Source organism: Lissotriton helveticus, chromosome 11 (genome assembly GCF_964261635.1).
Source record: "Lissotriton helveticus chromosome 11, aLisHel1.1, whole genome shotgun sequence".
NCBI lineage: Eukaryota > Metazoa > Chordata > Amphibia > Caudata > Salamandridae > Lissotriton > Lissotriton helveticus.
This window is the reverse complement of record NC_136072.1, coordinates 189,812,207-189,825,682: the sequence shown is the minus strand read 5'-3', so window position 1 is coordinate 189,825,682 and position 13,476 is coordinate 189,812,207. Positions and strand designations below refer to the sequence as shown.

At 54.5% G+C, this 13,476-nt stretch overlaps 1 protein-coding gene across 2 annotated transcripts in view; it reads left to right on the top strand.

Moving 5' to 3' along the window:
* Positions 1 to 13,476, top strand: part of SMC4 (structural maintenance of chromosomes 4) — a 630,932-nt gene that overhangs the window by 50,375 nt on the left and 567,081 nt on the right. For both annotated transcript variants that reach the window (XM_078666858.1, XM_078666857.1), the window contains exon 7: positions 2,762 to 2,889. In XM_078666858.1, coding sequence (XP_078522984.1) covers positions 2,762 to 2,889 — 128 coding nt within the window. The remainder of the gene's footprint in view (positions 1 to 2,761; positions 2,890 to 13,476) is intronic.

Here is a 13,476-nt window from a genome sequence, read left to right as displayed (position 1 = left end):
CTCAGTTGACATAATTGTTCAATTTGTCAGGAGCACATCTTACTAGTTTCTTTTTTGGATCATCTACCTTTGATCTTATGTATTTGTTTAACACAAACAATCATAAGGATCGACGTTCACCACATGCTCACAATTCTACCACTGTCCAAAAAACAAACCGCTTTTCAGCACAATCTCTCCTCCTTCACCTGAATATCAGAACTGTATTCTAAACATAGTTGTAGGAAAGTGCATTTGCAGCATGGTTGCCCCCTAACTTTTTGCCTGTGTGCCCTGGGACCCATCCAGTCAGATTCACAGGGCCTATTTTCTTTCCCTAAATTGTACCAGTGTTTTTACAATTGGCACAACTCTGGCCTACCTTTAAGCCCCTTGTAAAGGATACCTATGGTACCAAGGGCATGATAGCCAGGGAAAGGCCTTGGAGGGCTGCAGCATGTATTATGCCACCCTCAGAGACCTCTTGCCACAAACCTGCTGCCTGCATGTTGTGCAGCTAAAAGTGAAGTCGACATGGTACACATCCGTGTGTGCCACGCCTGCCCAGCACTGCATGAGACCTTGGTAAGTCACCCTTCAGGCAGGGTGCCCTATACCTCATGTGATGAACTATCTGCCTGAGCCGACGGATCATATAATATGTAACTCCATTCTTAGCTATTATAAGTACCCAGTAAGGTCATCCTGAGTATATAGTCTAGAAACTGGTCATTACGAGTTTCCTAGCACCATAATGGCTTAAGAGTCCTGGGATGTTTGGTATCAAACATTTCAGAATAATAAACCTGCACTGATTACAGTGTCAGATTTATTATTCCATGCACTCCGGGGTCCCTTCTATAGGGGACCCCTAAACCAAACCAACCACTTGTGGGTTCCTGATTGGTGAGCACCAGCCTGTCACCACAAGAAGACCCATTTCTGGACCCCTGGTGTGGGAACCTTCGCTCCCTGGGTCCAGAAACAAAGCCTTTCGTGGGTGGCTGTGTTAAGGTCAGGAAGAGCCATCTGTGGGAGGGGAGCTTCAAAGGCCTGGCCGCTTTTGCAAAGCAACCCCAGCCTCGCTTGCTATCAGGAGCAGGCCTTCTTCCTGTCTCACCCCCATTTTTGGTGGGAAGACTGGCGGTAAAACCAGAACTGAATATCTCTGTTGGGTAACATTGGCAGCCTGATACTGTGTGAGCACCCAGCACCAAACCGCCTCGGTGGTGGTGGTGTGGTTTTTGGTGCTGCCTTAGGCCCTTCTTTGTACTTACCGCAAGTCCTGAAGATAGTCCTCCAAGGCTGCTTTACCTTCTACTGAGCAGCCTCCAACCGAAGTACCCCTAGTCTCTGTAGACTAGAATTGGCATTTCAGCACCCGGCTGCCCTAGTACCGTTGGTAGTGCACCTCAAGGGCTGAATTGAACCTTGGTTTTACCCTCAAACTTGGTTATCAAAACAGTTTACTTACCTGCAAGCTTAACACTACGTTTTCCTCCATATGATTGCATGTGTTTTTTTTTCTCTGAAAATTGTTTTAAGTGTTGACCCTGTCTTGTACTGCAGCAAAGTAAATCCGAATCTTCATACGAGTTAACCTGCTTAGGCATTTTTTGATTTCAGACCTTTTGCCAGATCAGTTTCAGAAGCCTATAAGCAGATGTTTGTCAGCCTTCTTCAAAAGAGCAGGATGTTTCAAAATGTAGAAGCTCCTTGCCAAGGGAAAATACCTCTTTTTCTTCCAGCTCCGATTGGTTTAACAGATTTTTGTAGGGTGGAGGCTGTACTAACAAGGATTGAATATGGGCTTTTCCTAAACCATGCAGTTGCTCTGGAAAGAATTCTTCCATAGGGAAAAAAGTCTATATCATACTTGGATGTTTTGCATTATTACACTTGCTCCTCTGTACCTAGTGTATGGGTGCTTGAATGGGCATTGAGCACACAAAAGTAAATTTTCCTTCATCACGTTGTGTAATGTAACTGCCACTGAAACAGTCTTTGAAGCCTTGGTGAACCCTCTGGATAGTTAACTGCTGTTGTGTATTTTTTGCTGTCTATGCTACTGGTTTAGATGAGCTGTATGTAATTACCTATTGATAAGGATATGTGCGCTGCTGTCGCCGCCCATCGTTTTCCTCGTTTCCTCTATGGACCGCAATATACATGTTGTGTTGCACTTGATACATATTTCACTTTGCAAACAACAAATTGTATCTTTGTCAATTCTGTTTACCGTATTCTTAGACTTTAGGAGCGAGGTGCACAATTGTGGGCCGCTGTGAAAAATTCCCTGGGGTGCACTCAGTTTTCTTTAGTTTGCTCTGTTGTCTATAGCGATTTTAACAGCATTTAACGTCATGATTGGACACAGAAGTTGCCATCTGTGCCACATAAGCAAAGCATCCCAAGGTCCTCATTGGGATGGCTGATGTCATAGACCAGATCATAGGCTGCAAATCAGATAAACCATGGGCAGTTATCTGCTTGTTTGGGTATGGAAGAGCCTTTTTAATTATTTTTTTTGCATTGCTTTGGTTATGAATGTCAAGTTATAGTTATGAGAGCCTTCACACTCCTAATAACACACATAGCAAGGTTAGTGTTGATGCAAAGTTTAATAAATAAGAGTATAATTAACTGTTGGATTTGTGCATTTCTTCTGTAACTGTATCAGTAAATATCTTGTAATTTAAACCCATATCGAGATGTATTGAGAGAACTGCAAATCTTTAACACTTCCTTATGTTAACAAAGTTACTTAACCCTTTTTCTTCAGTTAAATAGGGTTAAAATGGTGGAAAAAGAAAAGGATGCTTTGGAAGGAGAAAAAAATAAAGCTATTGAGTTTCTCACTTTGGAAAATGACATTTTCAAGAAGAAGAATCACATTTGTCAGTATTATATGTAAGTTGTGGACTCCTTGCTAAATATTTGGATAGTAGACTCACTACTGTTGTGCTTAAATGGGGAGAGGAAGTTTAGAGCCTGAGCTCCTAACTCTGGAACTGGGGAATCCGATTAGAGTTTCAGCGTCTGTTGAGCATCCTGTGATTCTGGGCAAATCACTTAACATCCTCTTGCCTAAAAAAATTAATTTGATCTTGTTTTATATAACTGGTGCTCATGTAAAGGGCTCCAATGCTTTAAAGTTCAGTTAGTACTGTGTAAACCTGGAAAAAAGTGTAAAATATGTAGTCCTGTCTAACATGATGATGGAGCCTTTTTTTCTATTTGGAATAACTGTCTTTTTGTGTCCCCATTAGCCAGATTCACCATTTGTTGTTTTCCCTTTATACATAACCAGGTGGCCTGTGAATTGGATGGTGCGTTGTCAGTCCAATAACAAATTATTTTTCCCTTCTTGCTATTCAGTGCCTTTGTCTTAACCATGTCCAGTTATTATTCATTTCTTATTCACAGGCTTCCAACGACTTTAGTATTCGGAGGCCTCTGAAGGGGCAATTCTACCTGTAGCATCCTGTATATGTTGATTCTGTGATCTGAATGAGACACGTTAGTGATAGATTCCTTACCTTAGAATATCCCCAGGCGTTATACTGGATCCGGAAAGTTTTTGCTTAGCAGTACCCCTGCGCGTCAGTAGGTGGCGTCCTGCGGCTTCACATCTGTTACTGGCGTCTTAAGCGCCGAGATGATGTCACGGAGAGTACTTGGGCGCCACCCATGCGCGCTGATGTCCGTTCTTTCTTTTTCCACGCCAGCAAGCGCATATCCGGATAGAGCACGTACCTTAGTCATTTCTTGACTACTATTTTGAGACTTTTGTCTCCTTTTTTCTCCTGGTGCACGTAAGGATGCCTGGCTTTAAGTCCCGTGGGGCCTGCCGCCGTAATATGTCGGTGGTGGACCCTCACGATGTTTGCCTCAACTGCCTGGAGACTGATCACGACTCCTGGGACTGTCGAGCCATGGCATTGCCGCTCCGGGTCTAGGGGCTGTTCCCGGGGTCGCTCGGAGGACCGGAGCCGTCGCTCCTCCGGCTCCAAGTCCTAGCCTTTGGATTCCGGTAAGTGACATCATGAAAAGGTCGTTGAAGCGTGTTCGCTCTCTGACGTCCCCCCGTCGGTCCTCTGAGGCGGACGAGGGGGTCAGGGGTTCCGCCCCTGTGGCGCCTCTGAAGCCTGGGAGTACCACGGTCTACCCGCGCTACCTGGGTCCGTCGGCGACTCCCGAACAGGTGCAAGAGTTTCTTGCTGGCATTGACCGCCTTTTTAGGCCTTGGGCTCCCACCGGAGCGCCTTCGGGCCATGCGGTCCCGTGTCCAGATCCTGTCTGCCCGTCAGCTCCACCAGCGGATCCAGCCTCTGCGCCACAGAGTCCTATGCCGTTGGCCCCGGCGCCACGAGGTGCAGCGATGCCGGCGCCGCACTGGGTGCTGTTCATTCCACCCTTGCCCCGGTTCCAGGACCATTTTGTTCCGACCTGGGATCTGCATTGGGAGGCGGTGCCGGTCTGCTGAGGACCTCGACCTCCCCACAGTGGCCCACAAAACCAACCTCCTCACTGAGGTGCTCCAGACGGCGTCTAATTTGTCAGAGCTGTTGCTTCCCTTCAATGACTCTCTTACCGAAGTCCTCTTGGGCACTTGGTTGCGGCCAGTCACGGGGGGTCCTGTGAATATAAACGTCCCCAGACGCAGGCGCCTGGCGACCCTGCCTTCCTTCGGAGTCTGGTCATCCAGGCCTCAACGTCGCAGGGGGCCTTTCCCACGGCTCTACCGGATAAGGACTCCACGAAACTAGAACAGTTTGGTGAGCGGTTGTTCTCTTCGGCCAGCTTGGAGCTGCGGTCCGTGAACACCGCCTGCTTGTTGGGCCGCTACTTTCATGCAGTGTGGGATACAGTTGCTCAAGTATTGCCTCAGTGTCCTGAGGAGGTCCAGGCTGTCCTTTCTCAGGCAATTGCTGAAGGTAAGGATGCGGCTAAGTTCGCATTTTGGTGTGGTTTGGACACCGCAGACTCTTTGGGCAGGGCAATTTAGATTTTCAAATGTGGCGTTGTGGCGCATTGCCTGGTTGCGTTCCACCGGGGTCTCGCCCGATGAACAGAGTTCGCTCATGGACATGCCTTTTGATGGCACTGGAGCGTTTTAAGGACTCGCAGGCCACGGCCAAGTCTTTGGGTCTTTCTGCAAAGAACCCGGCCACTCCTGGGTTACGTTCCTTCCGTGGCCATGGCAGAGGCACCCATGCACGTTCCTTCAACAAGCCTGTGCAGAACCAGCCCCAGCGCGGCCGTGGTCGCGGCTTCTGCAGGGGCTGGTCTGGGAATCTGAAAGAAACAGGTTAGTATTAGATTCCTTACCTTAGAATATCCCCAGGCGTCAGTCTGGATCCGGAAACTTTTGCGTAGCAGTACCCCTGCGCGTCGGTAGGCGTCGTCTGCAGGCGTCCCCTGCGGCTCCGCGTCGTCGGCGTCGTGCGCCGTGATGACGTCGCTGGAGTATATAGACGCCGCCTCCGCGCGCTGACGTCAGTTCTTCTTTTTTCCGCGCCAGTTAGCGCAGATCCGAAGAGCAGTACTCCGGTCTTTTGACCAAGTTTTTTGTTAACTGATTGATCTTTACGGTGCCGGTAGGATGCCCGGTTTCAAGAGTTGTGACGAGTGCGACCGCCTGATGTCGGTCACCGACCACCATCGACTCTGCCTCCGGTGTCTGGGCGCGGACCACGACGTGGAGTCCTGCGTCGACTGTCGGGCCTTGACTGGAAAAGCTAGGCGGGAGCGGTCCCGCAAGCTTCTCGAGCTCCGGTTGTCGGCCCCGCGTCGAGAACGGTCCCGGTCCGGTCGGAGGTCGAGGGAGCGGTCGAGGGAACGGTCGCGGAGCCGCCATGGGCGCTCCGGGAGTCGCCACCATTCCTCCGGCTCGTCAGGTAAGCACAAGAAGTCGGGGCGTCGCCATCGCACCCCCGACTCCCCCCGACGCCCGCGTGCTGCGGCCGGGGGCTCGGGTGACCCCACCCCCGCGGTCCCGCATGGGTCGCCGACGCCGTCTACCCCACACCTGTCGGTCCCTGGGGAAGGCGCGTCGCGTGAGGAGATCGAGGCCTTCCTCATTGCTATGAGGGCGAGGTCTTCTCCGGCGGGGCCTTCGGCGCCTGCGGGCCCGTCGGTCCCGTCTGGGGGCCCGAGCGGTTCGGGTGCTCCTGCCCCGGCGCCGCCGGTGGCTCCGGCCCCGGCGCCGCTGGTTCCCTCTGGTTCGTCGCCGGCTGGTCTCCCGGCCTCTCCGGCGTCGGTTCCTGTGGGCCAACCCGTGGTACCGCCCCCGCGTGGTGCAGCGACTCCGCCGTCGGCTCCGGCCGGCGTCGGGTCCCCGGCACAGACGCCGCGCGGCGCCACCCCCCTTTCCTCCCCGACTCCGGACTCGGAGCCGGACCGGCGTCGGCCGACGCCGGACCCGACGCCGATGGGGCCCGTTGACCCCGATGTCTATATCGTCGACCCAGAATATGGGTATGACGAGGAGTATGGAGAGGGTTGGGAGGGGTCTGAGGACCCTCTATCCCGTGCCTGCCAGTACGATGTGGACTGGGTAGGTGATCTGGGTGATGCCAGTGGCCTGGACGAGTCGCCCAACCCTGGGTTTGTCTCTCTGTCCCCTGTGGCGTCCGAGGCGGGTGCTGCCTATTCGGTGGTCCTGATGAGGGCTGCCAAGGCCTTACACCTTGAGCTCCCCGTCGCGAAGGTCAAACCGAATATTCTGACGGAAGTTTTTAAACCGCAGTCATGCCCCCAGGAGCCTCTGCTGCCGTTTAATGAGGCCCTGACGGATGTCCTTCTGGGCACCTGGTCCAGGCCCGCTTCTGGTGCGCCGGTTGACCGGAACGTTGCCAGGCGTCACCGTCCCTGCTCGGACGACCCTGCCTTCCTGTCCACCCATCCCTCCCCGGAGAGTCTGGTGATCCAGGCCTCCACTTCACAGTCCGCATTTCCGTCGGCTCCGCCCGACCGGGAATCAAAGAGGTACGACCAATTTGGAAAAAAAGTGTTTTCCTCTTTGAGCGCTGGACTGCGGTCTTGTAACACCGCGTGCCTCTTGGGCCGCTACACCCACTCCCTGTGGGATACGGTCGAGGAGTGTTTGCCGCAATGCCCCCAGGAAGTGCGGGACAAGCTCACCCGGGCCTTGGTTGAAGGCCGGGATGCGGCGCGGTACTCGATCCGTTGTGGTCTGGACACCACGGACTCACTGGGACGGGCCATGTCCACTACGGTGGCGATTCGTCGCCATGCCTGGCTGAGATCTGCCAACTTCTCACCAGACGTCCAAAATACACTTATGGACATGCCATTTGATGGCAGTCGCCTATTTGGTGACAAAGCGGACCACGCGCTGGAGCGCTTCAAGGACTCCAGGGTCACGGCCAAGTCCTTGGGTCTCTCGACCCAGCGCCAGCAGACGGGTTCGTTTCGGCCCTTTCGTGGCCAAGGGAGGGGAGGTCCCACACGTGCTGCCAGCCACGCGGCGCAGAGCGCTCCCCAGCGCGGTGGCGCCCGTGGTTTCCGCCGTGGTGGCGGTAGAGGCCAGCGTCGTGGTCAGTCCACGCCTCCCTCCGCTGCGGCATCCAAGCCTTCCTAGTCCGAGCTTTCGGGCTCACGTGACGCCAGTGGGTGGCAGGGTTCGCCATCACCACTCCCGCTGGCGCGCGATAACATCGGACAGGTGGGTGCTGCAGCTTGTCCGAAGGGGCTATGCCCTCCCCTTCGAGTCCACTCCTCCAGCCATGCCACCGCAGAACCACCGTGTGTCGGGGGACCACTTGACACTTCTGCAGGAGGAAGTTACGGCCCTCTTGGCCAAGGGGGCCATCGAGCGCGTTCCTGGGCCAGAAGTAGGGTGTGGTTGCTACTCCCACTACTTTCTGGTACCCAAGAAGGACAAGGGAGGCCTGCGTCCTATCTTGGATCTACGGAACGTCAACGGCTTCCTCCGGAAGGAGAAGTTCAAGATGTTGACTTTGGCTCAGGTCTTGGCTGCTCTAGACCCACAAGACTGGATGGTAGCGTTGGACTTGCAGGATGCGTACTTTCACATCCCCGTCCTGCCGGCCCACCGGCGTTACCTGCGGTTCACGGTAGGCCACGAGCACTTTCAGTTTATCGTGCTCCCATTCGGCCTTACCAGCGCCCCACGGGTGTTCACGAAAGTGATGGCGGTGGTCGCAGCTCATCTGCGCCGGTTAGGGGTTTCAGTCTTCCCCTACCTCGACGACTGGCTGTTGAAGGCGGGCTCGCCCCAGACAGTCGTCCACCACCTTCAGATGACGGCGGACCTCCTGCACGAGCTGGGGTTTTCCATCAATGTGCCGAAATCACACCTGTGTCCCTCTCAAAAGCTCCTTTTCATCGGAGCGGTTCTCGACTCGGCGCAGTTTCGGGTTTATCCTCCGGAACGGCGGGTCCGGGATATTCAGGCTCTGATTCCCATCTTTCAGCCGTTATCCCGGGTTTCGGTCAGGTTGACGCTGCGGCTTCTGGGGCTGATGGCCTCCTGCATCCTTCTGGTGCATCACGCCAGATGGCGGATGCGGGCTCTGCAGTGGGACCTGAAGTTTCAGTGGGCCCAGCATCAGGGCAACCTATCCGACCATGTCCTGATCTCGGAGGGCACTGCGAGACAGTTGCAGTGGTGGCTTACGGACCGCGATTGGGTCAGGGGCAGATCCCTCTCCCTTCCCCAACCGGAGCACGTGGTTGTGACGGACGCGTCCCTCCAAGGCTGGGGTGGCCACTTGGGAGAGGCGGAGATCAGAGGCCTCTGGTCTCCGGCGGAGTCCCGGCTCCATATCAACATGTTGGAGCTGCGGGCGATTCGCCTAGCACTGAAGGCATTCCTCCCCTTTGTCAACGGGAGTGTAGTGCAGGTGTTCACGGACAACACCACCGCCATGTGGTACTGCAACAAACAGGGCGGTGTGGGGTCGTGGACCCTTTGCCAAGAGGCTCTGCGCCTCTGGCAATGGCTGGAACGTCAGGGCGTGACTCTGACGGTTCAACACCTGGCAGGTTCTCTGAACGCCAGGGCGGACGAACTCAGCCGTCGGTGCTCGGTGGATCACGAATGGCGTCTGAACTCGGATGTGGCGAGAGGCCTCTTTCAGCAATGGGGAGAGCCTTGGTTAGATCTATTCGCCACAGAAGAGAACGCGCAATGTCATCAGTTCTGCGCGTTGGAGTTTCCAAGACGGCACTCGCTCGGCGACGCCTTTCGGCGCGAGTGGAGTTGCGGTCTGTTGTACGCCTTTCCGCCTATACCACTTCTGCCCAGAGTGCTGAAGAAGATCAGGCGCGACCGGGCCCAAGTTATCCTTGTGGCTCCGGACTGGGCTCGAAGATACTGGTATCCCGAGCTACTCAGCATGACAGTCGGTCCCTCGATCCGCCTGCCCCTTCAGGAGGACCTTCTGTCGCAGCAGCAGGGGACGGTCCTCCACCCGAACCTGTCCAGTCTCCACCTCCATGCTTGGAGATTGAGCGGCGGCAGCTGAGGCCATTTGACTTGCCTCCTGAAGTCTGTGATGTAATTCTGGCAGCCAGGCGTCCCTCCACGAAGTCGGTATACGCCTGCCGGTGGAACAGATTTGTGGCATGGTGCACAGCAAAGGCTGTGGATCCCCTTTCTGCCCCTCTGTCTGAGGTTCTCCTCTTCCTCCTTTCCCTTGCCCAGCAGGGCTCTGCTCTGGGCACTATCAAGGGCTATCTTTCTGCCCTTTCCGCCTTCTTGAGGCTACCTGATCAGCCATCTTTATTCAAGTCCCCTATTGTGTTAAGATTCTTGAAGGGCATCACGCACATGTATCCTCCAACTCCGTTCGTGATGCCTCAGTGGGACTTGAACCTGGTCTTGACTTTCCTGATGTGCGCTCCCTTTGAGCCCCTTCATTCCTGTCCTCTCCGTCTTCTCACCTTAAAGACGGCCTTCCTGGTAGCCATCACCTCTGCCAGGAGAGTGAGTGAGCTCCAGGCTCTTTCTATTCAACCTCCTTTCTTGTCTGTTCATCCTGATAAGGTGGTTCTTCGGACTAGACCTTCTTTCCTGCCCAAGGTAGTCTCTGCTTTTCACATTGGGCAGTCCATCACCTTGCCCTCTTTCTTCCCGCCTCCGCATCCTTCAAAGGATGAAGAGCGGCTCCATCGTCTGGACCCAAAACGTGCGCTTTCATTCTATATGGATCGCACACGCCAGTTCCGGGTGGATGACCAACTGTTTGTTGGCTACGTGGGTGAGAAGAAGGGAAGGGCGGTACAGAAACGGACCATCTCTCGGTGGGTCGTCCTGTGCATCAAAGCATGCTACTCTTTGGCTCGGAAGGAGCCTCCTGTTGGGCTGAGGGCCCATTCCACTCGGGCCACGGCGGCTACTACTGCCCTGGGCCGGGGAGTCCCTTTGCAGGACATTTGCCAGGCGGCCACGTGGGCCTCGCTGCACACCTTTGCGAGGCACTACTGCCTGGACAGTCAAGTCCGGAGGGATGGCTTCTTTGGCCGTTCGGTCCTCCAGGACTTTCTGGTGTAGGTTGTATTGGTTCGCAGACCCACCACCGGGGTTGGTATTGCTGGGGTATCTATTCTAAGGTAAGGAATCTAATACTAACCTGTTTCTTTCAGATGAACAAGTTACTTACCTTCGGTAACGATATATCTGTAAGAAACAGTAGTTAGTATTAGATTCCTTACCGCCCCTCCCATCCTCCCCGTTCTGCGAACTGATACCTAGGGTTAAGGACATCCCTTTCAGGGCCCTAGTTTTCAAATGGCACCAGTGTTGGTTCTCACATGGCTCTGCGTGTTCTGGCGCGGAAAAGCTGTGTGCAAAGAACTGACGTCAGCGCGCGGAGGCGGCGTCTATATACTCCAGCGACGTCATCACGGCGCACGACGCCGACGACGCGGAGCCGCAGGGGACGCCTGCAGACGACGCCTACCGACGCGCAGGGGTACTGCTACGCAAAAGTTTCCGGATCCAGACTGACGCCTGGGGATATTCTAAGGTAAGGAATCTAATACTAACTACTGTTTCTTACAGATATATCGTTACCGAAGGTAAGTAACTTGTTCTTCAGGGTGCGGGTCAGCCCACCTCCACCTTCGCTGCTCCTTCTTCCAAACCTTCCTAGTCTGAGCTTCGTGGGGCACCCCACGCAGGTGCTTGGCAGGATCCGCCACCACCTCCCCCACTGGCGCAGCATTATATCGGACAAGTGGGTACTGCAGAGAATGCGCAAGGGTTACTCACTCCCCTTTCAGTCCTCCCCTCCGACCATGCCACCTCGGTGCCACCGCATGTCGAGGGATCATTTGGTTCTTCCCCAACAGCAAGTTACGGTCCTCTTGGCCAAGGGGGCCATGGAGTGCGTTCCTGGGCAGAAAGTAGGGAGTGGTTGTTATTCCCACTACTTTCTGGTCCCAAAGAAGGAAAAGGGGGGGGCCTGTGCCCCATTTTGGACCTCTGGGACGTGTATCGCTTACTCTGGAAAGAGAAATTCAAAATGCATACTCTGGCTCAGGTCTTGGCTGCTCTCGACCCTGGAGACGGGATGGTAGCGTTGGACTTGCAAAACGCTTATTTTCACATCCCTGTCCTGCCGGCCCACTGGCGTTACCTGCAGTTCATGGTGGGCTAGGAGCATTTCCAGTTTGCCGTGCTCCCCTTCGGCCTTACCAGTACCCCTAGGGTGTTCACAAAGGTGATGGCGGTGGTCGCAGCTCACCTGCGCAGGTCAGGGGTGTCTGTCTCCCCCTACCTAGACGACTGGTTGTTGAAGGCGGGCTAGCCCCAGGCAATAGTTAACCACCTTCAGGCTACGGCTGACCTCCTGCAGTTGCTGGGGTTCTCTATCAACGTGCCTAGGTCGCACCTGAGCCCCTCTCAGTATCTCCCCTACATCGGAGCGTTTCTGGATTCGACGCTGTTTCAGGTTTATACTCCCGAGCAGCGAGTCCGGGATATTCAGGCTATGATTCTGATCTTTCAGCCTCTATCCCAGGTTTGTCTGGATGACCCTCCGGCTCCTGGGCCTGATGGCCTCCTGCATCCTGCTGGTGACACATGCCAGATGGCATATGCAGGCTCTGCAGTGGGACCTAAAGTTCCAGTGGGCGCAGCAGCAGGGCAACCTGTCTGATCATGTCCAGATCTTGGAGGGCACTGCACAACAGTTGCAGTGGTGGCTCACAAATCTCAATTGGGTCCGTGGCAGAACTCTCCCTTTCCCAAATGGAGCACACAGTAGTGACTGATGCGTCTCTCATGGGATGGGGAGGCCACTTGGGAGATGCGGAGATCAGAGGCCTCTGGTCTCCGGCGGAGTCCCGGCTCCATATCAACCTTCTGGAGCTGTGGGTGATCCGACTTGCACTGAAGGCATTCCTTCCCTCTGTCCTGGGAAGTGTGGTGCAGGTGCTCACGGACAACACCACAGCCATGTGGTATTACAACAAACAGGGCGGAATGGGGTCCTAGACCCTATGTCAGGAGGCTCTGCGCCTCTGGACATGGCTGGAACATTAAGGCATTACCTTGGTGGTTCTCTGAACGTCAGGACAGACTAACTCAGCCGCCGGTGCCTGATGGATCACGAATGGCGTCTGAACTCTGGCATGGCGCAAGGTCTCTTTCTGCAGTGGAGAGAGCCTTGGTTAGATCTATTCGCCACCGAAGCGAACGCGCGATGTCATCAATGCAACACGCGGGAATTTCCAAGGCGGCACTCGCCCGGCGACGCTTTTTGTCGCGAGTGGAGTTGCGGTCTGTTGTACGCCTTTCCGCCTATACCACTACTGCCCAGAGTGCTGAAGATCAGGCGCGTCTGGGCCCAAGTCCTCCTTGTGGCTCCGGATTGGGCACAAAGATACTGGTATCCCGAGCTACTCAGCATGGCGACCGATCCCCCGATCCGACTGCCTCTTCGGGAGGGTCTTCTGTCGCAGCAGCAGGGGATGGTCCTCCACCCGAAATTGTCCAGTCTCTACCTCCATGCGTGGAGATTGAGCGGCGACAGTTGACGCCTTTCGATCTTCCTCCCGAAATCTGTGATGTCATTATAGCAGCCAGGCGTCCCTCCACTAAAACGGTATATGCCTGCAGGTGGAACAAATTTGTGGCATGGTGCACAGCAAAGGCTGTGGGTCCCCTTTCTGCCCCTCTTTCTTAGGTCCTTCTGTTTTTTCTGTCTTTGGCCCAGCAGGGCTCTGCTCTGGGCACTATCAAAGGTTATCTTTCGGCAATCTCTGCCTTTCTACGGCTTCCAGATCAGCCTTCTCTTTTTAAGTCCCCGGTTATTAACCGTTTCCTCAAAGGAATTACGAGTACGTTTCCACCCGTGCCTTTCATAATGCATCAGTGGGACTCAAATCTTGTCTTGACCTTTCTGATGTGCGCTCCCTTTGAGCCCCTTCATAACTACCTCTGCCAGAAGAGTGAGCTCCATTCTCTTTTCTTCCAACCCTCCTTTCCTTTCTGTTTATCCG